We start from the raw sequence: 27,451 nt of genomic DNA on the forward strand, positions 1-27,451 counted from the left end.
TTTTTAAAAAATTTTTGTTTTGCTGCTGGAGATGGAACCCAGGGGTGCTTAACCACTGAACCCTTTTTACTTTTCACTTTGAGACAGGGTCTTGTCGAGCTGTTTAGGGCCTCGCTAGTTGCTGAGGCTGGCCTCAAACTTGAGATCCTCCTGCCTCAGCCTCCAAATTGCAGGGATTACAGGTGTGCCTCACCACACCCAGCCCAGTCTGGCAACTTTAAAAGACAGACAGTCTTATTCCAACTTGAGTCCAGAATCCAGAAAACAAATGGTTTGGATGTGGTCATGATATTTATTCATAATATGTTTTCAACATGTGTTAATAATGGAAAACAATACTTATTCATACACTGAATATACCTCTCCCTGGAGCACTGTGGAGTTCGCTTGGAGGTGAATATGGCCAGGTGTTTTTTTTCCCCCAATCTCTTTGGTTTTTGGACATGGGCAGAGTTTCTCAAACCAAGGGTCTTCCATGGGCCACTTCCACTCCAATCAAGTTGGAAGAGCACAAAGACCAAGGCTTCCCCACTTCTTGGAAAGAAGTAATAAAATGTGGATTCACAGAAGATCAGAAAGAAACCGGCACCTTGTATTCCAAAGTCCATCTCTTCACACAGCATCGGATACTACAGGTGAACGGTGGGGTATCAGGCCAGTCCTCAGCAAAGGATAATCCTAATGACTCAGAACCTTCCGGAACATCTCCAGGGTGTGCTGAAGGACACTCGTAGGCTGTGCTTGCTCAGTGACCTTGGATGTCACGCTAGAATACCTTGGCCAAACAGTGTGAGGATTTCAATTTCCCAGTGTGTCTCTGCCAAATCCTCTGTCCCAATGCAGAGAGACCCAGGAGCCCCACACTGAAGCGGCAATACCAGCAAGAATAAAGTTCCACTCTCTTCCAAAAAAGGCATGTCCAAAACATAAGGGTGTCGTTGGTCTTATTCTATCCAAGTGACTCTGTCCACTGGAAACTGTCTTTCTGTTGCTCCCTTTTATTAGAAGTCTGAAAGTCACTTAAATACATACAACATTAGCACCAAGGCAGCATATATATATATATATATATATATATATATATATATATTTTTTTTTTTTTTTTTTCCCAGAGATCACATGAAACCGAATAGCTACTGAATAGAATTCCCAGTTGGTACAGTCTGCATGCCATGTCACTAACTGGTTAGCTAATGAGACTCATTGGCTAACGAACCTTTTCCAGAAATGCCCAAACTACCCTTGTTCGACTCTTGTAGCACCTTGATGATGGGATGGCTGGGTTGTTTCAAAACGCAAATCACAATTAAAAAAAAAAGTATCAGCAAAACACGGACAGATAAAAAGTAAACCGCAGTGTACCGTGATAAGGAAGAGTCACCTCTGTCGTAGTCCTACATATAACGTAGAGTACGTAAAATGCAGTGATCTTGACTGCAGGGGACAAAAGTGATAACGTGAAGGCAGTCACAATAAAATCATTTTACGTACAAAAATATTACATCACAATAAATAATTTCAAACATATAAATATTAAACTTTACATCATCAGGCTATTCCACAGGTTGAAGATCCCTGATCCAAAATGCTTGGGACCGGAAGTGTTTGCAGATTTCAGATTTCGTGATATTTGCACACACGGAATCTGATGTTCAGATTTTTGGACTGAGGATGCTCAACCTGCACATATATATATTTATATATATGCATATGTACACACATATACACACACACTCACACACACACACACACACACACACACACACACGAGCGTACAGGTCTCTCTCACACACACAGGCACCCAGATTTAAGGTGGAGGTATTGCATGACTATCCTTCATCCATCCCATAATGGCTTCCTCTTCAGAGCACCTGAAATAAACAAATCAGAAAATGTAAACCTTCTGCCTCAAATGCCAAAAGCCAAAGAGTAGGTAAGCCATATATTTTTACAGATATAATTTTAAAATGGCACTATTATTTTCTACCAATTTAAAAAAAAATGTATATTTTTTTCTATTTTGGTATCAGGGGTTGAACCCAGGGGCGCTTAACCACTGAGCCACATCCTCGGCCCTTTATGTATTTTATTTAGAGACAGGGTCTCACTGAGTTGCTTAGGGCCTCGCTAAGTTGCTGAGGCTGGCTTTGAACTAGAGATCCTCCTGCCTCAGCCTCCCCAACTGCTGGGATCCTAGGTATGCGCCACCTCATCCAGCTATACTCAATGAATTTTGCCAGCATTAATTTTGTTCTCCTTTTTCTGATAACAAATATCTTCTTGTCCCTTAGGAATGATGTCTCTCTTGAAGCTATCAGTCACTTGACTCTAGGAGGGTATGTGATCTCAGGCCCTTGGATATTGTGATTGGTTCAGAAGTAGCCATGGGACCCAATCAGAGCCAATCAGAATTCTTTTGCATAATGGATGCTGGGGGTGAGTATTTATTGGGTCATGAGCTATGATGAGGATGATGTCATCCTGGAGCTGCCGGGGACCATGGTGTGGGGGAGACCATCTGTCTGAGAAAGAAGTTATTTAAGAGGCAATCGCTGCTGATCAATAAAAAAAGAAAGAAAACCGATAACTTTGTTTGAGCCTCTGGATGCAGCCGTGCCCAAGCCAGCCACTGGACATCTTATTTATTTAATGTATTTCCTTTGTCCCTTGTAAATAGAAATAATTCCAATTTAAGAACATAATTTCGGATGTGGATACTTAATTAAATATTAAAATGCTCATAAATGTCACATAAGTACTCCTGTGTCAGGTTTTCATAAAGAGCTGCTGAAAGATCCGGGAAGATTAGGAGGCCCACGTGAGTTGGCTGAGCTTGTCCCTTGCAGCTGAACACACCAGGACGATGTTAAAACATAAAAAATAAAAAAATAGTGACCAATTCCACCCTGCGTCCAGCAGAGGGAGCCCGCGCCAGCATGATGCAGTTAACCAGGGACTGCGGATCTTTATGCAGGATTTCTCTTCCCCAAGAGAAATTTCTCTTCCTCGTTTTGTTAAAATGCAGATCCTGATTTTTGTGGGTGCAGGGTGGGGTCTGAGACTCTGCATTTCAAACAGGCTCCCAGGTGATGCTGCTGCTTCTGGTCCCAATGCCACACTGTGAGTGGCAAAGCTGGTGGCACTGTACAGTTGCCGAGAGCCCTCCTGAGCACTTGGAGGGACCGTGAAGCAGCTTTTTAATAGATGTGGGCCTCAGCTTCTCTAAAGCCCCAAAGCCTCACTTCATGGGTTCCTCAGGAGAATTGGATTAAATAATGCCTGTAATTTGCTTAGCATGGCGAGGACTTGACAATTACCATTGCTATTATTATTATCATCGTATTCCTGGACAGTAGCTCTCAAAAGATGATCTGTGTGCTCCCTGCATTAAAAATACAGATCCCTGAATCTGCCTGAAGCAAGACTCCTAGAGATGGAGCCTGCCGGTAGAGAAGATTTTAAATACTCAATGCAGAGAAATCGGATTCATGTGGCCTTGGGAGGGACCTCATATTCAAGGGTGGAGGACAGATGGCCTCACTCATGTGAAAGCAGATGGGCAAGAGAGAAAAAGATAGGATAGTATCAGGCCAGTTTCAGTACCCTTTCTAGTGACCCTGACTGGGGGAAATGACTGGCCCACAGCTGCTCCTCAGTAGGCTGCAGAAGAAATGGTGGGGGTGGGGGGGTATGAGAAAAGAGAGAGGAGAGACAGATCAGAGATGGAACACATACCTTAGCTATAAAACTTGCACCTCCAGGCCAGTACCAGAAGATGGAGTGCATTTTCCACAGTAACCACCACATTTCCCTACGACTCGGGTACCATCCTGCAAAGAGACACATCAACTTAGATTACCTAACATTTTCAGAGCTCGCAACACCTTTTGTGAAAAATCATTATTGTACACACAGTAGGCATGACCTTCTGAAATTAAATGAAACCTAAGATGCTCACCAGGGTCTAACGCTGGGGTTGGCCAACTATGGGATAAGGGCCAAATCCAGCCAACCACTTGGTTTTTCATGGTGGACGAGCCAAGATTGGTTTTTACATTTTAAAATGGTGGATCAGGGCTGGGGTGGTGGCTCAGTGGGAGAGCACTTGCCTGGCATGTGTGCGGCACTGGGTTCGATTCTCAGCACCACATATAAATAAATAAAATGAAGGTCTATCAGCAAGTAAAAAAATATTTTTAAAAAAGTCCATCAACAACTAAAAAACATTTTTTTAAAGTATTTTTTTTAAAAAAATGATTGATCAAAAGCAAACCAAGAATAACATTTTTTTTGACATGAGGTGATTCTATCAAATTCAAATTTCAGTGTCCCTTAGTAATTATAACCAGCCATGTTCACTATATTACCTAAACTCTATGGCTACTTTCACTTTGCAACAGAAATGAGGAGTTGCAGTAGGTCTCAGTTTCACATTGATGCTCAGTGTGAAACAGCGACACTGTTTTAACTTGATACATCTTATTTATTTGTTTTCTACCAGTGCAATCATGAAGACAGATGAAGAAAAGAAGGGAAAGTGGGCTTTGCATGCTATACTTTTGGGCTGGGATTAGGGGTCCAGCTCAGTAGTAGAATGCTAGTCTTGGGTTTGATCCTTAGCAACAAATAACCATTTCTCTCCCCAAAATGAATGTTATACTTTTAGGATATAATGGCAGGTAGATTGTTTTGTTATCAAATTTAGATGACAAAGCATTGCATTTATTATGTAATGACAATATAGTCTTGCTAAAGAAAAATGATATACACCAACATTACCAAACTAAAATCATCACAAATATTCCCGTGATGGTTTAGAAATGTATAAAATGTAAAATGGGGTATATTATCAGAGCATGATTCTTACCCAAAAATAAAATATGAAAATGAGTAAGTCTCCAGTTTGCTCGCTTGTTAGTTGGGCAAGGAAAACAACTTACTCATATGAATTAATGTGAATTAATGACACCTTATTTAATTGCAGCAGCTCAAGAAATGTGTCCAGCAAAAATAAACTAATTTAAGGAAACTACCCTTTTGGCAAGAAGAATTGCCCCAGAAAGTTGAAAACGTTGGCAGCCATGCCAATAGGTACTTAAGAACAAGGCAGATGATTTTGAGTGGGTTTCTTAGGTTCTTGATGAGTCAACAGATATTACTGATACTATTTAGGGGCTGTTGTCATTTGTGGAGACAAGGGCCAATCTGAACTGACTTACAAATTAGCCTTTATGAATGGCTCATATGAAACAAGCATGGGTGACAATATTTCAATGAGGTTGAGAAAAAACACTCTTGCAGAAAAACTACAGTGGAATCTGCTAAGAGGTGTTGAAAACAGATTGTGGTAAAACTAGGTTTGGAGTGCAAAGAGTTTTAGTTGGAAAACTTACAAAGCTTGTGAAACTGTAAGATTTAAAGCCTATGGTTATTCATTGTATTATTTATCAGCAGGTACTGTGTGGAAAATAATTGAACCTATCAGGTTTAATAATGTATTGAATATATAGTATTGTCAATATAGTAATGTCAATCATGAATTGTCAATAATTGAATATATAGTATTACCCATGAAGTATTGTCAATATAGGATTGTCAATAATTAATTCATTTGCTATAAGTTAATCATCATCAGTCTTGTGCCTTTTTAATTTTGTAAAAAAACTAGAAGCTGAATACCTTGACTTGTCTTTCCACTGCAGTGTAATCACTTAGCAGTAAAGTTTTATTTTGACTTTTGAGCGCAGGACCCAGATTAAAAGTTTTCTGAGTAAGAATTGTTCCCAGTCATTCCAACTGGATGCTTAGTGTTTGAACTTTAGCCTTTCTATAGACTTGGTAATACTTCCTAATGAAGTATACCTAGGGTGATATGGCAAATCTGCAATTACTGGCGGAAACTCCTACTGTAGTAAGGGCATTTCAATGACAAGGAACATTATTTAAATCACAAGTAATGTTAAGCTGCTTTAACACCTCCCCAGACTGTCAAAAGTTAAAATGAAAAAAAAAAAAAAAACTACATCTCATCGCACACAAATTTACAGTGGTTATATTTTCTGAGTTTAAACGGCAGTGTGATTTGGACTTTGATGTAAGTGCAAAGGAAATGTTCATATTTCAAAAATTCATTTAGCTAGGTAATTGAGGAGCTTCCATTTCATTTTCAGTTGCAAGTGTTTAATGGTGATTAATGTGCAATGAAATGATATGCTAAAAGGCAAATATCAGGAGAAAACTCCAACAGAATTCTATAAAGGCCTGCCAAACCTTGAGTACGCTCAAATGAAATTAGACAGCTGTGGACAGATATAGGTGTCGGACAATATGTATGCATGTAAAAGAACACTTTGCAACATGCATGAATTAGATATGATCTCATTTCAGATCTGCATCAACAGGTAAATATCTACAATACAGTTTGATAACTAGAGAACACTAATTAAGCCAAATGTTTCTTCCACCAATACGCCAGTCTTCTCATTGGTAGATTTGTATTATAAAAAAAGTTCTCAATCATTACATTATGCATTTATCCAAAATTTTTACATATTCTTTCTCTCTTGACATATAAATACACATATGACATCACTGGTTTTGCTTCTTGGTCCTCAAAGCCTAAAATACTTGCATTCCGGCCCTTTCTTTGTCGATCCCTGGTCTACAGACATGCATAGTTTGTCTTTGACTTTTCAGAAATCATCTTGTGCATCTTGTTCACGATAGTATTTCTTTGGGCTGTTCTTCTGATATGCCCCTTATAACACAGGGCCTCTGCACATGCCCAGTCTCTCTAATTGGAACTTTCTTCTCTTTCCCTGCGTGTGTGCATTATACCCACCCCAATATTTTGCCTAATAAATTCTTCAGAATTCAGTCAAAGGTCGTCTCCTCTAAGAAACCTTCCTGACCCAGTTACTTGCTGCACAGCACCCTGCAATTGGGCAATTAAAAAAAATTTTTTTTTTGTCTTCTTGCTGGAAGGTAAGCATCATGATGCAAGGTGAAATTTCTCTCTGTACTTGGGATTGAACCCAGGGATGCTGAACCACTGAGCTACATCCCCTGCCCTATTTTGTATTTTATTTAGAGACAGGGTCTCATTGAGTTGCTTAGGGCCTGGCTAAGTTGCTGAGGCTGGCCTTGAACTCATGATCCTCCTGCCTCAGCCTCCTGAGCTGCTGGGATGACAGGCATGTGCTACCATGCCTGGCCTAATTTCTCATTAAAATCCAAAAGCATCCATAACTTAGCATGGTGTGTGGCTTATAGTGATGCCAAACACATATCTATTAATGGGTAAATGAGTGAATGAATGAATGTGGCTGAAGCTGCTTTGTGTTTCTGAAATGTGGAACACTGCCTTGCTTTAATGCTATAATTGTTTCTGTTAATTGTAGCATTGCATTGCATTATGTATGTACCATGTCACTTAAATCCTTTTCCACCTCCCTCTCCAAACCATGTTCCACTATTTCTGCTACTGGGACTAACACAATGACGAAGAGATCAGGGTCTTAATTTCAGGGTGTCTTTGGGCTGTGTTCTCAGAACTGGGTGAAGGGGTATGAAGATTTGGTTCAGGTAGCCCATCTGTGAAGCCTCCTGCAAACAAAGGATCCCCTCCTTTTCTTTTTATAAAAGAAAGAAGTGTGGGGGAGGAGGAAGAAAACAGTGAGTTTAACTATGAAGAAGAACAAAACATTTTCTCTTTAGTTTAAAACTGAAAGAGACCCTGTCTGGAAGAGTTCTTCCTTCCTTCTTGTTGGGACGGAACCGGGACCTTGCCAATGCTAGGCAAGGGCTCAGCCACTGGGCTCCTCCGAGCTCAGGAGAGTTGTTTCTAGGACCCTACTTGGTTCTGGTTTTAGGGGTCCATGTTAGTTCTGGAACTAGTTGGTACAGGTACTAGTTGGTACAGATACCAACAAGAACTAGGTTTGATGACAGAACAACTGATCCCTTAGCTAGGAACTTCTCCCAGGCGTGAGTCTAGGGCTGGTGCCCTTCAGGATAACACAACATGCTAGAAAAGTCTTTAGGATCCTCAAAGCTAAGCTTTACCCAAACGCTCCTCATCCAGCAGAGGAGGTAACTTGAACCAGATTTGCCTGGTACGGAACTGCCTCTCTACACAGGCTCCTGAAAGCCTTCGTGTGCTGGGGCATCTGTAAAATGGAAAGCACGAGAGTTTCTCTAACGTGTTTGCCATAAGCACTTAATAAGTGCTCAGCAAAGTGCTTGGCCCAATGCACGTGCTCAGGAAGGGTTTGCTCTCTTGATCATAAAGGCATTGGGGGGAGGGGGGCTCTCCATCCTGTTTTCCTGAGGACGAGAAAAAAATGTGGGTAATTATAAGGTTATAAAATTGAAAGGTAAACGCCAATCCTTTATTGGAAGTCTGTTAATTTGATTTAGGTAAAAGCAGAGCTAAAATTTATTTTTACTATAAGATAAAAAAAAAGCACCATACCAAGCAAGCAAATAAGATAAACACAACTGTCATGGAGACAGTGTCTCTTTCAGGGGGGAAAAAAAGCAAAAATTAAAAAAAACCAAGTAGATAAGAAGCATCCACCCACACAGCATGCAGTGTTAATTTTTATTCCTTCATTAGAGTGGGCCTTCCAGAATTCACTTTTCAGCTAATGTGCAATTAGCGTAGTTCAAACTATTACATATAAGTCAAACGGATGGATCTCTGTTCCATTAAGAAGAGCTTGTATTTTACACTTGGCACTAATTTTTTTCTGTGTTCTCAGTTATATAACTAGGGAGTGACTACTGTGATTTAGGAAGGCACGTGCTTGTCTGATGGCAGGGCATTTACCGGTGTCTTTGGAGGGCGCTATAAGGGGAGCCTGCTGGGCTGGAAGATGGGCAGTTTGCTGAGAAAACCCACAGAGATCCTAAGTAATGGACACATGATTTTAGGACCCCAAACCAAAATGTTAGGGTTGAAATCATGTGCAATGAAATTTGCTCTTGACTATTGGCTATTGCCCATGGACACTATTCATATACATATATGTATGCATATGCATATATACACATACATGTATGCATATTCCAAATTTAGCCCTTGACAGTTATGTATATACAAATATATGTATAAACATGGCCGGTTTCTATAAGAATGTACAGAATAAAAATGCATGCATGGCCAGGTGTGGTGGTGCATACCTGCGATACCAGCGGCTCAGGAGGCTGAGGCAGGAGGATTGCAAGTTCAAAGCCAGCCTCAACAACTTAGCAAGGCCCTAAGACAGTGAGACTCTGTCTCTAAATAAAATATAAAAAGGGCTGGGGATGTGGCTAAGTGGTTAAGTACCCCTAGGTTCAACCCCAGTACCCCCAAAAAATTAAATTAAAAAAGAAAACCATCTTTCATTAATGTTTAATTCCAAAACAACTCTGACGGCCCTTTTCCTAATGCAAAGAATGTCAGGTAGATGGCAGGATGTAGAGAACAGTCCCCTGTCCCCTGCCCCTGCACATCCTCCAGGCACACAGGGTACACAAAGCCCTTGCCCTCCTGGCCAGGAATTCTCCCAACCCCAGGGCTCTTTGTGCTGCCTGGCTGTACAGGCCTATTCTAGAACCTTCTCCTGGACTTGCATTAGAGGGGCAGCTCTGAGAAGGACATTTGGGCCTGCAAGGGGATTCTGGATGGGCTGGAAGGGCATTTTTGTATCCTGAGCACATTGGTGAGTTGAGGAGCTCTCCCCTGGTGGAGGAGCTCAGAATTCCATCATCTTGTCTCAGATCTCACCTCCGGGCCATGGTCCTGCTTCTGTCCATCTGCCTCTCATGCAGAGATCTGACGGATGAGTAGAAACTCACCTGCCCTCGTGCAGAGATCTAACGGAGCGCATGGAAACCACTAGGCCCTGTGTGAGTGGGCGCAGCCAAAGCATTGGCCTAGAAGTCTAGAGTGGGCCTACGTGCACAGGCTCACTCAGCTCACACCGCAGTCCGAGGTCCTTCCACCCAGGCAAGCCCACTCCCTAGTCTGCTCTGCCCGCCTGCAACATTCACACAGAGACCTTGTGACACCCACAGCCAGTGCGCCACTTCTGTTATCTTCCTGGAGACACGAAATCAACTTCACTTCCTTACTCCATTTATGCGTCTCAAGAACCCAAAGAGACGACGAGGGACACTACAGTCTGCACGGCACAGATGAAGAAAGCAAGGGCCCCCCTTCTCTGTGCAGCCACTGAGGGCTTGACTGTGGCACCCAAGGCTGGGCCTGCTGCAGGCTAGACTGAGCCCGTCACCCAACGACATTAGGCTTGTATTCCTCTGCCCACCTCCTCACCTTGCTCTCCCAAGAACTGACCTCACTCTTAAACCTTGCTGTCCCAATCCTTTGTGATGTGACAGCCGGGAGGAATACACAGAATTCATGCATGTAAACTGCCCAATAAATAGCTACAGTAGCCTTCCTCTTATCTGAGGTTTAACTTTTCACAGTTTCCACTATCTGTGGTCAAGGGAGGTTCAAAAATATTAAATGGAAAATTCCAGAAACAATTCATGAGTTTTAAAGTGTGTGCCAAATTGGAGTAGTTTTCGCCATTATATTCTGTCCTAAACAGAATGTGAACCATCACTTTGTCCAGTGTATCTGTGCTATATATGCTAACCCTCTCCTTAGTCACTTAGTAGCCATCTATCAGATGGACTTTCATGGTACCACAGTGTCTGTGTTCAAGTAAACCTTATTGAGTAGCCCAATGCTACATCACAATGGCAACATCCTTCACCTCACTTCATCCCATCCAGTAGGCTCTGTATCATCGGACATCATCACAAAAAGGGTGAATGAGTACAGCATGGTCAGATATTTTGAGGGACTACATTTGCATAACTTTTACTATAATATATTGTTATAATAGTTCTGTTGTATTATTAATTATTGTTGTTAATATGTTGCTAGCTCCGTGGTTAAGTGCCCCGGGTTCAATCCCCATTATCTAAATAAATAAATAAATAAATAAATAAAATACAACTTTCATTAATTTTTAATCTCAAAGCCACTCCGATTTATAGCACTCTTCCAAAATGGCACACATTTTAAAACATATGAATTGTTTGTTTCTGGAATTTTCCATATGCTATTTTTGGACTCCAGTTGATCACAGATACCGTGCCTGATTTATTAAGTTAAGCTTTATCGTAGATATGAAGGTACAGAGAAAAACCTAGTGGTTCTAGGGTTTGGTACTCTCTGAGATTTCAGGCATCCCCTGGGAGTGAAGGAGGAACTAGTGTATTTGAATTACAATCATGGTTATTTTTCTGAGGTGAAAGTAGGAGAGAGTTTTTTTCATGGCACACAGGAAGTCAACAACAGTGAACTTGGTGTGGAGGCTTCTTTTTGAGGGGTTTTGCCCCTGGTGGTGAGGCAACACCTCAGCTTTGCATTGGCCCCAGAGATCCAGTTCCACCTGAATGTCCTGATTCTGCTTTCTTTGAGTGTTGCCTGGGGAAATATTTTATTGCTAAGCAGGTTTGGAAAAGGGAGGCTTTCACCTTTGGAAAAGAAGGTGTTATAAATGGCCAGGGCCCACACTGCAGAGGGCTTGTGCCTCAGTCCCTTAGGGCGAGATGGCAGTGAGCATCCGGTGGGGGCAGGTTATTTCACCATTTCCAAAGTGTCTCCCATGCACACTGACTCTGTGGGAATATTAAAAAGGTGTGCCTTTGACAGGTTTTGTGGTTGATTTAAGTTAGGTCAGTGGTTCTCAAAACAGAGTTACTGACCAGGAGCACCAGCATCACCTGGAGACTGTTATAAATGTACAATCCTGCTGGGTGTGGTTGGGATGCCTGGAGGACACCTGTCATCCCAGTGGCTTGGGAGGCTGAGGCAGGAGAATTGGGAGTTCAAAGCCAGCCTCGGCAACTTAGTGAGGCCCTAAGCAACTTAGAGAGGCCCTGTCTCTAAGTAAAATATAAAAATAAGGTTGGGGATGTGGCTCAGTGGTTGAGTGTCCCTGAGTTCAGTCCCTGGTACCAATCAATCAATCAATCAGTACGCACAAAAACCAACAAAACAAACCAAAACCAAACCCAAACCCCACACAAACTCTGTTGAGGCTTACACACACTCCAGCCTGAGAACCACTGCCTGAGGGGAATGTGGGTTTGAATAAAGTCCCGTGGGTGGGTTCCTTTCCTGTGTGCTTGCTCCAGTCTCCAGCACTGCAGTGCTCTCTGTGACTCTTCAGGAAGGAGATCCCACGTGCATCCTTCCATATGAGGCCATGGAGACCCATCGTCACTGAGCACCCTTAGGGGACCCTGCTCTGTGGTCTAGACTGAAGGTCAGCCACAGAGCAGCACTTGTCCAGGCTGCCAGAAGCCATGGGGTGTCCCAGATCCGGGTATTCATAAGGAGAGCTCCACAGGCCCTGGAGATTAATTTTGAGCTCAGGCTCTCTAAACTGTCATAGAACACACCAAGATTAAAAAAAAAATAATGGTGACAGGCTATTGTCAAACCAGCTTCCTCCAGCTCAGGCAGAGCCCTCCCTGCAGGCGTGAGGAAGAGCCTTTGCTCTTCATTCTCTCCATAAGGTGGCGCTCCAGGCTTTCATTATTTTGTTTCCCCTGAAACTGCAGTATCCTTGCCAGGGGCTAGCCCGCCATTGCCACCCACATTATGCAGTTTACTGAGATGGTTGCTTCCCCACACCTACAACCATGATTTTGACAATTTTTTTTTTTTGGTACTGGGGAGTGAATCCAGGGGTGCTCAACCACTGAGCCAAATCCCCAGTCCTTTTTTATATTTTATTCAGAGACAGGGTCTCAGTGAGTTGCTTAGGGCCTCGCTAAGTTGCTGAGGCCGGTTTTAAACTGTTGATCCTCCTGCCTCAGCCTCCCCAGCCGCTGAGATTACAAGTGTGCATCACCACGCCCGGCTGGACAGTCAATTTTTATTGTTGTTGTTGTTCTGGGTCACTGAAACAATGTATAGTTTAAAAACACAATAAATATAGTTTTATTGTACACAATAAAACTATACTAAACTTTGTTTTTCAATAATAATGATAATAAAATAAAACCCATAATGCACAGTTGCTGGAGGAGAGAGGAAAGGCAAGAATGCTGTAATCTCAGGCACATTCTTAATCCCAGGTGCTGTTTCCATTCCTTTCAGTGCTACGAAAATATTTAACGATCAAATTGTGAGCAATCGATATGGCTATTTAGTTAGCTCTAATGGAGGTCAGTGATTGATTGGCTCAGGCTGAGAAAACAAGGAGTGAGGTAGATTTTTTTTTCTTATTCTTCACAAATGTAACCCTGGCACTTAGAAAAAGGGATCAGTAAACAGATTTCCTCCAGAAAACAAAACTGGGTGTCTCCCTTCCCAGAGGTAGGGCACTGAGCTGCTCCCGTATATTCTGATTTTGACTAGGCAGAATCATTATTGATAAGATTGCCACATTGAGTGAATAATGTCCACATGGCCCTTGGACCACACCTGGAGCACAAGATTTAAAAGCACTAACAAACTAGAGCAAATAAATAAACGAATTAATTTAAAAAATAATAAAATAAAAGCACAAAAACATTATTATTGTACAACCTGCATATGTATCCCTAATTGTCCAGAGATATCACTTGATAAGTTATCCCTTTCTTCCAGACCCATTTGAATGGCAGTTGTCTCTAAATATTTAAAAAGGGGGGAGTGGGTGGGAGGGAGGCATGGTGGCACACACCTGTAATCCCAGCAGCTTGGGAGGCTGAGGCAGGAGGATCTCGAGTTCAAAGCCAGCCTCAGCAACTTAGTGAGGCCCTAAACAACTCAGTGAGACCCTGTTTCAAAGTAAAATATTAAGAAATGGCTGGGGTTGTGGCCAGAATGACTTGTTGCAAGGGCATGTTAGAGGCTTCTCCCTGCTTTTAGCCTCCAGGCGAGGCGGCCTCAACCACTGGGATGGTTCACACAGTCACGGCTTGAGAAAAACCTCGTAGCCCCATGAGGCTGCCACCCTGGACTTCAGTCCTACACTTTCTTCCCGAAACTTTGCAAAGAAATAGCAGAGCACACTCGCCCTTGGCACCACCACCGTGGCTCCAAAACCTAAGAAAGGCTGAAAGCAAGCCCCGCCCGTGCCACCCCGCAGCCTCACCGGGGACTTCTTGATGTCGGAGACGGCGTAGTTGCCTTGCGAGGTCCACCTGGCCGAGTCCGTCAGAGACAGGCCCGTCCCGTGGAGGTTGATGCTAAACCGACCCTGCAACACAAAAAGCCTTTTTAGCCCACGTGATGTCCCAAGCCACCGCAAGGGGACACCAGGAGAGGTGCCTGGGGAGGGAGGAGGACGTTAATGAGCTCTGATGGCCCCTGATTGTGGAAGGTATTTCGTTTGGGGCAGGGCCAGGCACTTTGCAAGCATCGCCTCATTTTTCCTCGCGAGAGCTCTGAGAAGGGGTTTCTTTACAGATGGGGAAACTGAGGCCCGGCGGTGCGGTGTCCCCGCTGGAGCAGGAGGAGGGAGGCTCATCCCGGCCTCACTTTTACATCCTCCTCCTCCTCCTCCTCCTCCTCGACTCGGCCTCCCTAGCACGGCCATTCTGGTGTTGCTCACAATTATCAGATTCCTCCGGGAACAAAATGCCACCGTGTAATTTTTCTAACAAGATCTCGCTGCCAAAGCGTCCTGGGCTTCGAGCTCCCCGGGACGCTGGGCACAGAGTGGCCTCGGCACAGCGGGGCGGGACTTCAAAGAGGAGGCGCTTCCCCGCCGCGGCCAGCAGAGGGCGCGCGTGGCCCGCGCAAGACCGCAGGGCCCGACGGGCTGCTCCTTCCAGGCCAGGGACACAGTGCGCCAAGGTTTCCCGGGTGGTTTGCAAAGCATTTATTCCTAAGGCGTGGAGCAGCAGAGCGATCCTCTGGCTGCTCCCTCCCTCTGTTTCTCTCTCTTAAAAATGACCCTGCAAAGGCTTCTGGAACTGGCTGCTTCTTGGAGGCTTCCTCCCTGGTGAGCAATTTCAGGGCTGGACATATTCTCATGTGCAAGCTCTCTGATTCGGGCGCCTCAGTGCTTTCATCAAGACACTCCTTACAGAGCAAAGACAGAGTGGGAGCGGGTGTTCACGACCAGACAGACCCCAGTATGAGGTGAGCTCCTTTACCAGCAATTAGATCCTGGGCAGTTTTTTTAGCATCTCAGAATCTCAGTTTGTCCATCTGTAAAATGGAAGGTAATAATAACAGTAACCCCTCTGTAGTGAGGGAGAAATGAAATCATCCCCAGGTAGGGAGCAGAGATGCAAAAACCCTGATATCTGTCCTGCATTCTCTACTTGTGTCGTGAGTTAGTTTACTTTCCCCAGTATAACAGTAAGCGTATTGAAGGCAGGGCCTTGGTATTGCTTTATGCATATTAGTTATGGTTTATAACATGACTAGTCACTTGATGATGATGATTATTAATATTTGGACTATGGGGGTATTCTACCACTAAGCTACATCCCCAACCCTTTTTGTGTTTTTTAATATTTAATTCTGAGACAGGGTCTCACTGAGTTGCTGAGGCTGGTTTTGAACTAGCGATCCTCCTACCTCAGCCTCCAAAGCCGCTGGGATGACAAGCGTGCCCCATTACGCCCGGCCTTGACAGACTCTTGATAAATATTCCATTCTAGCTGATCAATGAGATGTGCAGGAGCAGGACTCTCCTCTCCCTGCCTGTTCCATAAACAAGAGCTTATGGACCCCTTTGGAGCCTCAGATTACACAAACATAGGATGAGGACGAACAGGACTCCTATTCCTGGAGGAGACCAGAGGGCTTAGTCTGGTCTCACCCACAGCAGTTCTCAACCATGGGCAGGATTCTTGCTGCCAGAGGAAACCCTTGTCCAGGGACATGTTTAATCATCTCACCTCCTGGCAATGAGCAGAGCCCAAGGATGCGTCTCAGCCCACCACAGAGAGTCCGCCAGCCCCCAGGGTCAAGAACACTGCGCATGGGAAGCCTGGGGAGGGCTGGATCTCTGGGGAGCGGCTGGATCCCTCTAGAATGCCGACTCCTGTATTCTCTTCAGTGTGGTCTCTGGCAAACGGCTCAGCCCTCCTGAGCCCAGGTGTAAAATTGCCTAGTGAGACCTAACCTGTGACTAGGAAGCAGAACGCTTGTAATTTGTCACCTGGCAGAGAGTAGGAGACATTTGGAAACTATTTTTGGAAAGATTTTCATGACAGTACTACACAGATGTAAGGCAGCGGCCTCAGTACCCAGGTGTTGGTGTTGTGGGGGGACTGTCCCCGATTGTCCCTTAGACCTTGGGTTCTAGCTTCTGCATCCTCCCATCTGGCCGTTTGCTTAGTCGCTGTCATTCATACCCAGAGCTGCGGGTCTCACCATGCATAATACCCAGACCGCAAAGTTGCCAAGGATCGGTTTTTTAAAAAATATTTTTGGCTGTAGATGGACATCACACCTTTGTTTCATTTGTTTATTTTTATGTGGTGCTGAGGATGGAACCCAGGGCCTCACACGTGCTAGGCAAGCGCTCTGCCGCCGAGCCACAACCCCAATGTGATCACCTTCTTTGCAACCCCTCTGATCCTGCTTCCACTCACACCGTTTGATCCCTTGAGTGTCCTGTCCCAGCGTCCAAGTTCCCAGGGAGTCCAGACCGCTGACCTGGCTTCTATCCCAACAATGGCCCCAGCTCATCTGGGTGTCCCGTGTCTGAGCACCCGATACAGAGTCGACCAGCTCTGTCTTCTCAGCAGGGTAACAAACCCAAACGCAAGAGAGATGGTCCTCACACTCCTCCTGCTTTTTCTGGATCAGAAAACTGCAAACATCCTGGCTAAGTATCCGTACTTTGAAAGCTGAAGACTGTGAAAGAGGCAAAGACCTTATCTGATGTCTTTTTAGCTCTGTTCTGGGACACCTTTGCCCCTAAAGGCTTTACTTTCAAGGCCTAAATGGTGTAAGAGTTGTAGCTATTACCTCCTGTTGCTGATTTAAAAGAGGGAAAGTAATTAAGAGTTAGGCACATCCCCTAGAGATCTGCAAAAGACGTGCTTAGGCCAAAGAGAGATCCTGTCCTCTGACCTAAAGAATATGAGGCAGAAATCTTGCCTGGAAACAGAATCAGAAAAGACATCTAGCCAGGCGCAGTGGTGCACGCCAGTCAACCCAGCAGCTGGGGAGGCTGAGGCAGGAGGATCACCAGGTCAAAGCCAGCCTCAGCAACTTAGTGAGGACCTAAGCAACTCAGTGAGACCCTGTCTCTAAATAAAATATTAAAATATGGCTGGGGATGGGGCTCAGTGGTTAAGTGCCCCTGGGTTCAATCCTTGGTACCAGAAAAAAAAAAAGACATCTACTATCACAGATATGGATTCAGACACACTTGGGATCCAATGCAGCCTCTCCCATGAGCTGGTTGTGTGGTTCAGACAAGAACCAAACCTCTTCCATTTCCTCACCACAGAATGCTGGGCTGTGGACCCAGGAGCCTGGTGCCTGAGACACAGAGGAGGCTCAGGAATAGCAAGCTATGAATGCCAGCAAGGGTGATCCCAATAATGCACATGCCTGATCAGGGTGACCGTCTCACACAATATACTCCTGCCATTTCTTTCTTTTTAAATTTTTTTATTTATTGGTACTAGGCATCGAACCCAGAGGTGCTTAGCCACTGAGCCCCATCCCCAGCCCTTTTTTGTATTTTATTTAGAGACAGGGTCTCACTGAGTTGCTTAGGGCCTCACTTAGTTGCTGAGGCTGGCTTTGAACTCATGATCCTCCTGCCTCAGCCTCCCCAGCTGCTGGGACGACAGGCATTATTCACCGTGCCTGGCTCACTCCAGCTTTCTCTGGAGGTGAGAGCGCTTCTGTTGGAAAAGAAATACTCTAAGCAACAGGAAGAAGAGTCAGAGAGCCTGAAACAGAGAATGTCCACTGGGGAGATGGTGCAGGGGCAGTGCCCTGGCCTAGCACGCTCAAGGCCTGGAGTCTGATCCCCCAGGACGGGGTGGGGGTGGGGGATCCAAACAGAGCCCCTCTCTGGTTTCTGCACAATCACCAGGAGCAAGGACTCATCATTTACTCCATAGCAGTGTGCACAATCGTTCTTTCTGCAAACCTTTCCCCGGAAAACGGATGTGAGAAGCTCCCCTCTCTTATCAGTACCCGGGGCTCCCTAAACGTCTCAGGAATGGAATCCCAGAGGACACCGTGGGATTTGAAAAAAATACACAAGAGCTCCTCACCGGCTGGGGCTTTTCCCTTTTAGCAATTGCGTTCTTTGTCAGAATTCAGCAAATCCATCAGGCCATCTGTCTCTGAATTATGAAAATAAATGAATGCAAAAGACCCTTCCTTCAGTCATGTTTCCCAAAAGATGTGCAGACAGAAGTAAGAGACCTCTGAGCCATCTGAAAGAGGCAAGGCAGGCCCATCTATGAGCCACTAAGATGCGAGCCGTAGCACCCGGGTGTTGAGGCCAGGCGGCCCTAAAGAAACAGCACTTCACACGCTTTCAATCCCTGACTAATAGAGGAAAGGCCCCTTTTTACCATCAGGCCTGTGTTTACTTTCTTTCTCCCTGAAGAGCTCTCTTTTCCCTTTCCTAAATGTTCAGCGATGGGGGCTGAGAAAACACTTCCTTAAAAGAAAATTCCCTTGTGTTTGTCTCGGGCCTTCTCTGTGGTTGGGGCTAAATCCATCCATCCTACGGGAGGCCAGGGCCTGAGCACAGCCTTCTGTCCTGATCCCCAGACCTCTGAAGGCCAAGTGGGAAATTCCCAGCACAGAGCGGAATAACAGCTTTGTGAAGACCTCAGATGGACCAAAGAAAAACCCAGGCCAAGTTCCCTGGACCAGAATCCACAAGTTCATTAGGTTTTGTCCTGCTTCCCAAGCGGAGAAGCTTCTTGCAAAGACTGTTGCTTGTTTTGCAAAATTAGCCTGGGCTGATGATTCCAGCATGTCTCAAAAGGCCACACTTCTGGCTGGGTGCCGTGGTACATGCCTGTAACCCCAGCGACTTGGGAGGCCGAGGCAGGAGGATTGCAAGTTTGAGGCCAGCCTCAGCAACTTACTGAGATCCTGTCTCAAATAAAATAAAGTAAGATCAAAACCAAAAAGGACACACTTCTGAAGAGACTTGAAAGGGTAGAACTACAGAATGGACAGATCCAGTAGAAGATGATGAATTTGCACTTCTGACCTGAACATTGCAAATTTTATAGACCTGAAGTAGGACTAACCGATTGGGCTAATGACATCCACAGAGCCCCAAGCTTCAGTCCTACCAGACTTCTAGAACATACTATTACATCATGGTTTTTAGTTTACTTGTTATTCTCCTCAAACAGCTATAAATCCCTCAGGAGATGGACATTTGTGGGTCTCTATTAACCAGAATGGTACGTATCAGAGAGATCAATGATCTGCTAAGATGATTCTAGAAGTGTTCCGATTACAGAATCAAAGGGACCCATATAGTGCTTGCAAATTTTGAGACCCCCAGGTCCAACATTAATTTCTCAAAAATGTTTAACAAAATATATCTCACTAGTATTTAGAAAAAGGTTCTTCCAGACTTTGTTTCCACTTAGATGTTTTTTAAAACACATCAGAGCTGGGCATGGTGGCACACACCTGTAATCCCAGTGGCTTGGGAGGCTGAGGCAGGAGGATCACGAGTTCAAAGCCAGCCTCAGCAACTTAGCCAGGCCCTAAGCAACTCAGCACGACCCTGGGGGCTGGGGACAGGGCTCAGTGGTGGAGGCCCCTGAGTTCAATCCCCCGTACCCCGAAACAAACAAACAAAACATACACAATACACAGGAACTGGGGGAAGGGCTTGCTGTGGCGCAGGTGCTCAGCACACACAAGGCCTGGGATGGATCCTCAGCACCACAAAACCCAAAACCCAAACCAGAAAGGGGACATAGCGAATACGCCACTTATTTTTGATCGCTAAATCCATAAGCATTTTCTACATTATGCAAACTTCAGAATTTTGAGTGGCTGAGCGGAGTGCGGTGGGGCCCCTAAAACAGGCTTTTTAGTCAATGGTGAGCATCTCTCTCCAACTGTCCATTCAAGGACATCAGACTGGCAGCTTGAAATCAATCATGGGGCATTTTTTTTTTTTTTTGTACTGGGGATGGAACCCAGGGGCGCTTAACCACTGAGCCACATCCCCAGCTCGTTTTTAAAAATATATATATTTATTTTTTCAGTTTTAGGTGGACACAATATCTTTACTTTATTTCCACGTGGTGCTGAGGATCGAACCCAGTGCCTCAGGCATGCTAGGCGAGCACTCTACCTCTGAGCCCCAGCCCCAGCCCCAGCCCCAGCCCTTTTTATTTTGAGACAGGGTCTCACTGAGTTGTTTAGGGCCTTACTAAGTTGCTGAGGCTGGCTTTGAACTTGTGATCCTCCTGCCTCAGCCTCCCAAGCCACTGGGATTACAGGTGTGTGCCACCATGCCCGGCTATATTTGGTGCCTTTTGCCTGAACTCAGAGATCAGGCGTGCAGCTGGTTACTTTGCTGGGAACCACTCTGGGAATGGAATCACTGGATTAGACTCTGCACAGATTTGCAAGACCCGCTAATGCATGTGTCCACACGCCCTGCAGAGAAGCTGTTCCCGTTTCATCCTTAGAAGCATATGCCACCGAGGAGGGTGGCCCTGGGGTAGGCAGGGCGTGGAGGCTGGGTAAGGGGCGAAGCTCTGAGGACATACCTGTGGACACTTGGCAGCACTGTAGCAGTCCCCAGCTGTGGCAAAAGGCACGGGGTGCCCTTCACTTGTCCTTGCAAACTGTAAGTCAGTGGCTGTTGGTGGGGAGAAAGGGTTAAGGGGAGAGGAAGAGAAGAGGGGGGGAGGGAGGCAGAGAGGGACAGGATATGAGTGAGGAGAAAGAGGGAAGAAGAGGAGAAGAGGAGGAGTGAGCAGGAATGGGAGAGAAAGAAACAATTCCAAGGATTAGCCAGTAACTGGATCCAGATGTGCTGCGGGGGTTCCTCCTTAGATCTGTGGTTCGGAGACAGAGCTTCGCTCCCGGGGTTTATCGGCACTGACTGTCTCCCCCCAGTATGGAAGTCCAAAGGGAGTTTCTTGCGACTTTGGAATCTAGTCCTACATAAATAAATAGGTGAGTCTCCTCCCTGAAAGGCAGGACCCCTGAGGGACCTTCTGTCACTCTGCCTCCCAGGCTTAAGGATGGGACCAGGGGAGCTTTGCCAGCCACTCAGGGCCTATCCCCCGAGGGTCCATCTGTCCTTCTGTGGCCTGGGCACCCTGATTGCCAAAATGTAGAGCAATTAGAACCCACATCTTGAAATGATTAATGGCAGTTTCCCAAGTATAGCTAACTGCAGGTTTTTTTTTTTTTTAAAAAAAAAGGAACAAGAAAAAGCCAATCAAAATACTGCTGACCCAGAGCTTGCGTTTTTAACCCTGCCATAGCTCCAGAGCCCAGTTCTGCAAACGCCTAGGAGCCATCAAAGTGAGAAGGCTGTCGGACATGTCTTCTGGTGGGACTGGAGGCCGGAGTTTATTTATCTTCTGCTCTTTTCTTTTTCTTTTTGGTAACTTGAGATTGAATCTGGGGGCACTTAACCACTGAGCCCCATCCCCAACCCTTTTTTATACTGTATTGAGAGACAGGGTTTTGCCAAGTTGCTTACAGCCTTGCTAAATAGTTGAGGCTGGCCTTGAACTTGCGATCCTCCTGCCTCAGACTCCGGAGCCTCTGGGATCATAGGTGTGCGCCACTGAGCCCAGCCTGCTTTGATTTTTTTCAGGAATGGCCAAAGCCCTTCATCTTTCTGCAGAGAACCACACTTGGGTGGGAGGGAAATGGGAGAGTTTTGTTCTGCAAGCTGAGGTGCCTTCTAAGGGGAGAAATTGCAGTCCCTGTGCCTTGAGCCCTCATCAGTCCGGCCGAAGGCAATTAAAAATATGTTGGAACAAATCAGGTTGAATCTACCTCGAGAGGAAAAGCCATACATATTCTGGTTCAATGTTAATGAGGAAAAATTCATTATTCATCATTTCTGTTTTTCCTCTGTTGGAGGGAGCACGTTTGGATAGCTGAGCTGTCTTTAAGCACTCTGGTGATTAATGTCCCCAACAGAAATGCAGGGTGGCCAGAGCATGGAGCAGCCCTCCTGCAGGCTTGTTAGAAAAGGTCACTCTGTGCTCCATGTTTCTTCTGGAAATTGACAATCAGGTGGAATACGTTTCCACTGTGTTTGGGGGGCACTGTGCTGGTGGGAGCTGCTGGGATAAAATCTGCTCAGCTCTGGGGCTTTCCAGCTGTTGACTGTTCTGGAAGTTTCTGCGTCCACCTTTGCTTTCCTCACACTGACACCCCTGTGCCTGGCTGACCATGTTTTTTTCTTTTTCATTTTTTGATTGAGCCCAGGGGCACCTAACCACTGAGCTGTGTCCCCCACCCTATTTTTTAATTTTTATTTTGAGAGAAGAGCTTACTAATTTGCATACAGTCTCCTTAAATTGCTAGGGCTGGCCTCAAACTTGCTCTCCTCTTGCCTCAACCTCCGTGAGCAGCTGGGATTACAGGCAGGTACCACCGTGCCCTGATCTGGGTGGGGGAGGTACTGGGGATTGAACTCAGGGGCACTCACCACTGAGCCACACCCCTAGTCCTATTTTTGTGTGTGTCTTAGAGACAGGGTCTCACTGAGTTGCTTAGCCCCTTGTTTTTGCTGAGGCTGGCTTTGAACTCTTGATCCTCCTGCCTCAGCCTCCTAAGCTACTAGGATCACAGGGGTGTGCTACCAAACCAGCCTGAGCTCTTCTTGATCCTCATGTCATAGCAAGTGTCATTTGTCTGTGGTTCTGTCCTGATTTCCCACACTGCCTCAGAGACTAGGGGACACGGGCCTCGGTCATTCATCACAAATCTGTCAGGTACAGTACAGGGAGTGAAGACCAGACCCTGCCTTGGGGCATCCTAGCTGGGGACTGTGGTTACCGAAATGCAAGCTCTCGGCCTCCGGCCTCACCCGCCCCCCCCCCCCCCCCCCCCGCAGGACAGTGGGTGGCCCCCAACTCACTGACTATCTGCATGCTGCTGAGGTCCAGCCGGATCTTCTGGAAGCTGGAAAACCCGGCAGCCGTGTAATCCTTCCTGCACGGGCAGTCATCGCGGCGGCTCCCATTGTAGGGACACTCGGTGGGGTTGTGCAACCTACGCCATGGAGAGGAGGCTCAGACAGGAGGCTCAGACTGGAGGCTCGGGTGGGGACAGCCCGATTTCCTGGGGCTCCCCAGGCTTCGCCTGGCTGTTTCTGAGCGGCTGTCCTACCTGTGCCCGTAGACCTCAGAGAAGTTCTCAGCGTCCCCGCGGGCCAGTGTCACGTACTCCTTGGGGTGGTCCGACTTCATCCCCGCGCAGAAGACCTGGGGAGGCCAGAGGAGGCCTTGGGGAGCGGTTCTGGGACATAGGACGGGTGGGTCCCCAGACACGGCTCCCGGACGACACTCACCTTCAGGGGCTTCCCCCTGATGATCAGGAAGTACTCGCCGTCCTCTCTGGCACCAGTGAGTCGTTGGACCTCCCTGCAGTTCTGGGGTAACTCGCCTGGAACACCCGAAATGCAGAGAGGGAGTGGATACTCCCAGATGGGTGGGGACCGACAATAAAATGGATGGTGTCCTTGGCACCAAGATGTATGAGCAAAGGGGAAGATTTCTTTAACAATAGCGTTAATAGTGCCCGCCTCTAATCCCAGAGGCTGGGGAGGCTGAGGCAGGAGGATCGCAAGTTCAAAACAGGCCTCAGCAAAAGTGAGGCGCTAAGCAACTCAGGGAGACCCTGTCTCTAAATAAAATACAAAATAGGGCTGGGGATGGGGTTCAGGGGTCAAGTGCCCCTGGGTTCAATCCCTGGTAACCTCCCCCCCAAAAAAAAATCCTGCCACTGTGTTTCTAAGACAGATGAACAAAGAACCCCATTCCCAATGCTGGAGAAAGGGCTCCCGTCAGACCACTTACAGTTATAAATATTATGGCAGGTTTTTTGTTCCTCTGGCTTCAGATCAGCGGGACATAAGTGGCTGGGCTGGTCCTCGTTCGTTAAACACTGCACCGATCTGCTCATCACCCCGACGCCGCAAGACACGGAGCACTGCGAGGGAAACCAGGGTCAGCGGGAGGCTGTCAACCCCGGCTGGCATGGGCTTCTGGCCGGGTGGGGCTCAGAGCCCCGATGTCACAGGCAGGGTGACCATTCAGACCCCGTGTGGATGACAAGAAGTTGGCATGTGCTGAGCACTCACCATGGACCAGTCTCTGTGCTAAGCCTTAGACAGACACATTTTAGCTTTATGCATAGGTATGCAACATACCCAGGAAACACCTTTACATATGTGTAAAATTACATGTGATTATATGCATACAGACATTTTTAAAATTCAGGCTGCACAGTAGTCCTGTGAGAAGGACTACCATTGCCCTGTTTTTACAGATGAGAGATTGAGGCTGAAATGTTAGGGAATTTGTTAATGTCATGGCGAGGCCAGGATTGTGTGTGTGTGTTGGACACAGGGCATTGAACCCAGGGAGCTGTACCATTAAGCTACAGCCCCAGCACCCTGCCCCTTTCTAATTTTAAAACTTGCTGAGTTGCTGAGGCTGGCCTCAAACTTGTGATCCTCTTGTGTCAGTCTCCTGAGCTGCTGGGATTATAGGTGTGAGCTACTGGGTCTGGCACAAGTCACCACATACTTGAGCCTAATCACCTTTCAAGAATGAGAATCTCATAGCCCAGGCAGGAGGCTGCAGCAGTTCTCCAGCAGGGCTGACTCAGTTCAAAATACCATGACATACTCCCAACACAGGACAACAAGAACCTACAGACTCCCTGAGAACAGAAGCTACAAGACATAGCTGCTACCATGAGTAACTCCTGCCAAGGGCCAGACTCCAAGTGCTTTTCATGTTGTTTTATTTTTAAAGTGCTGGGGATCAAACCCAGAGCCTTGTGCATGTTAGGCAAGCTCTTCAGCACTGGGAGAATCCCCCAGCCCTCCTTTGAAAGGAAAGGGTAGTAAGTGGGGCACAGTGGCACACCTGTCGCCCCAGCAGTAAGGAGGCTGAGACAAGAGGATCCTGAGTTCAAAGCCAGCTTCAGCAACTTAGTGAGGCCCTAAGCAACTCAGTGAGCATCTGTCTCTAAGTAGAATATAAAATAGGGCTGGGGATGGGGCTCAGTGGTCTAGTGCCCCTGAGTTCAATCCCTGGTACCAAAAAAAAAAAGTAATTAAAAAATACACACACACACACACACACACACACTCACACACATATATAATAAAATTAGCATTCTAACCATTTACATATTAAGCCTTTTGCATATTGACATTTCACCTCCACCCACTGTCTAGATGAGGAAACCGAGGGCTGTCCAGCTCACATTGCCCTGGAAGGTGGACAACCCGGGATTCAGTTCCAGCCCAAGTGGCTTCCAAGCACAGAGCCGTCCTGTCAGAGACCAGAGAGGCCCCTCTCCTGCTCTGTGCAGCCCAGCGCTAACATGTGGCCCCATCAGGCCAGCGGGGCTCAGGGGCAGGGCCCTCTACTCACGCTCCCCCAGTTGCCGACTCTCCAGGCGGCCGAGGCAGGGCAGGTCCCGGGGTAGCAGGGGCGGACGCTGGCGGGCTGAGGGCCGGGGCAGGGGGCGCTGGCCTGGTAGGTGTACTGGTAGCTGTCCTTGCCCGCGTAGACCTCGCTGCACGACACCAGCCTCTGCTGGTAGCCCTTCCCGCAGGTCACCGAGCACTGTGGACAGAGGGCCCCGAGGGAGCTTCAGGCAGGGCTCTGGGCAGCCCTGGGGGTCACTCTCCAGCTGGCCCTGTCTCCAGGGTGCCTAGGGGCTCTCTGGCGGCCATCTCTGGAAGTCCATCACAGGGCAGCCCAGGCACCCGGGGGACAGGCAGCCTGGGACACTCCCACACCTGGGACTCCCACTGCAGGGACCTGGGGTCCCTCCCATCCCTCTCTGCGTCTCCAGGGGAGAAGGACCAGGAGGATCCATAGTTGTCACCAAACTGTGCTCTTCCAAACCTACAGTCACCACATCACAGAAGCCACCAACAGCCAACCCATGAGCTGTCATTTTGAGTGTGGAATGCAAACATTTAGCCAGAGGGGACTTGGGGGGAGTGTCCCTTCCCTGGGAACTGAGTGCTTCCACACAGGCCTGTCTCTTCTCTCCCTGGCCAGGGATCATCTTGCTCCCCACTGCACCCCAGGACTGGGGGTTACTCTAAGGGTTCTTTACCATGGGCCATGTCCCTAGTCCTTTGACATGATGATGAGATGATGAACTGGCATTGAACCCAGGGGCGCTTAACCACCGAGCCCCAGCCCCAGCCCTTTTTATTATTTTTTATTTGGAGACAGGGTCTCATAAGATTGCTTAGGGCCTCTCCCGGGGCTGACCAGTGCTTGCAGGCATCGACCTTGGTCTGTCCTGACTTCAAAGAGGCTGTATGTTTGAGAAGATGGGTGCTGAGAGCCCTGGCCTCTACACACCACAAGCAAAAGCAGCCCACCGGCCATTCCAGAAGGCACAGGCGGGCATTTGTTTGCTGAGGACACTGAGCCCCAAGTATGGCCAGGCTTGGTTCAGAGGCCCCCACTCTCTGAAAGGAAGCTGGGAAAAGCAGATCCTCTCAACCGGCTGATAAAAGCCTTGTGAAAATGTCCCTTGCCCCTGGGTTCTCCAACCAAAGCAGACCAGAGTGTTGAAGGGTTTGAGTGGCCCCTCTCTGAGGAGGGAAAATCATGCATGTTCTGCCTGTGCTCCCTGTCCTGGTTTTATATGTGGGATTCTTCATGAGCCTGTCTTCCTGATCTAATTTGAAAATAAACCAGGCGCAGAGGCACACACCTGATCCCAGCAGCTGGGGAGGCCGAGGCAGGAGGATCGTAAGTTTGAGGCCAGCTTCAGCAACTTAGCAAGGCCCTAAGCCACCCAGCAAGACCTTGTCTCTAAATTAAAAACATCTCCAAAAAAGGCTGGGGATGGGGCTCAGTGGTTAAGCACCCCCGGGTTCAATCCCTGGGACCACACACAAGAAAATAATCATCATAAAGTAAAATAAACAAATATATAAAGAAAGAAAATAAAAAGAAAGCACAGGACGGTGTCTCCTTCCCAGCAGGACCCTCTAGGCCGCACTGGAGGGCATCTCTGTCGGGGGGTGGAACTTCTCTTTGCAGGTCTTTCTCTGTTCTCTGCAAACCTAGAGGGGGTGACCTCCAGAAGGACACAGAGAGCTCTCTAGGAGCAGAGGTCCCAGGGACTGGGCATGCTTTGCGGTGGCACTTGCACGTTCACAGATCCTTCTAGAAGGAATTGCTCTGCCAACCCCTCTCTGCATCTCTCCCTTCCCTGTGGTCCTTCCGTCTG

General features: G+C 46.9%; 1 protein-coding gene across 3 annotated transcripts in view; it reads right to left on the minus strand.

Moving 5' to 3' along the window:
- Positions 1-280: 280 nt before the first annotated feature.
- ADAMTS9 (ADAM metallopeptidase with thrombospondin type 1 motif 9) overlaps positions 281-27,451 on the minus strand; it is a 158,990-nt gene continuing 131,819 nt past the window's right edge. For all 3 annotated transcript variants that reach the window (XM_081285542.1, XM_081285543.1, XM_081285541.1), the window contains 9 exons: positions 25,621-25,815; positions 24,031-24,163; positions 23,523-23,617; positions 23,342-23,436; positions 23,091-23,224; positions 20,749-20,840; positions 14,154-14,258; positions 3,736-3,830; positions 281-1,871 (listed from right to left, as the gene is read on the minus strand). In XM_081285542.1, the coding sequence (XP_081141668.1) occupies positions 3,741-3,830; positions 14,154-14,258; positions 20,749-20,840; positions 23,091-23,224; positions 23,342-23,436; positions 23,523-23,617; positions 24,031-24,163; positions 25,621-25,815 (939 nt within the window). In that variant the 3' untranslated portion in view covers positions 281-1,871; positions 3,736-3,740. The remainder of the gene's footprint in view (positions 1,872-3,735; positions 3,831-14,153; positions 14,259-20,748; positions 20,841-23,090; positions 23,225-23,341; positions 23,437-23,522; positions 23,618-24,030; positions 24,164-25,620; positions 25,816-27,451) is intronic.

This window comes from Spermophilus citellus, assembly GCF_964194105.1.
Source record: "Spermophilus citellus genome assembly, chromosome: 3".
Classification (NCBI taxonomy): Eukaryota; Metazoa; Chordata; class Mammalia; order Rodentia; family Sciuridae; genus Spermophilus; species Spermophilus citellus.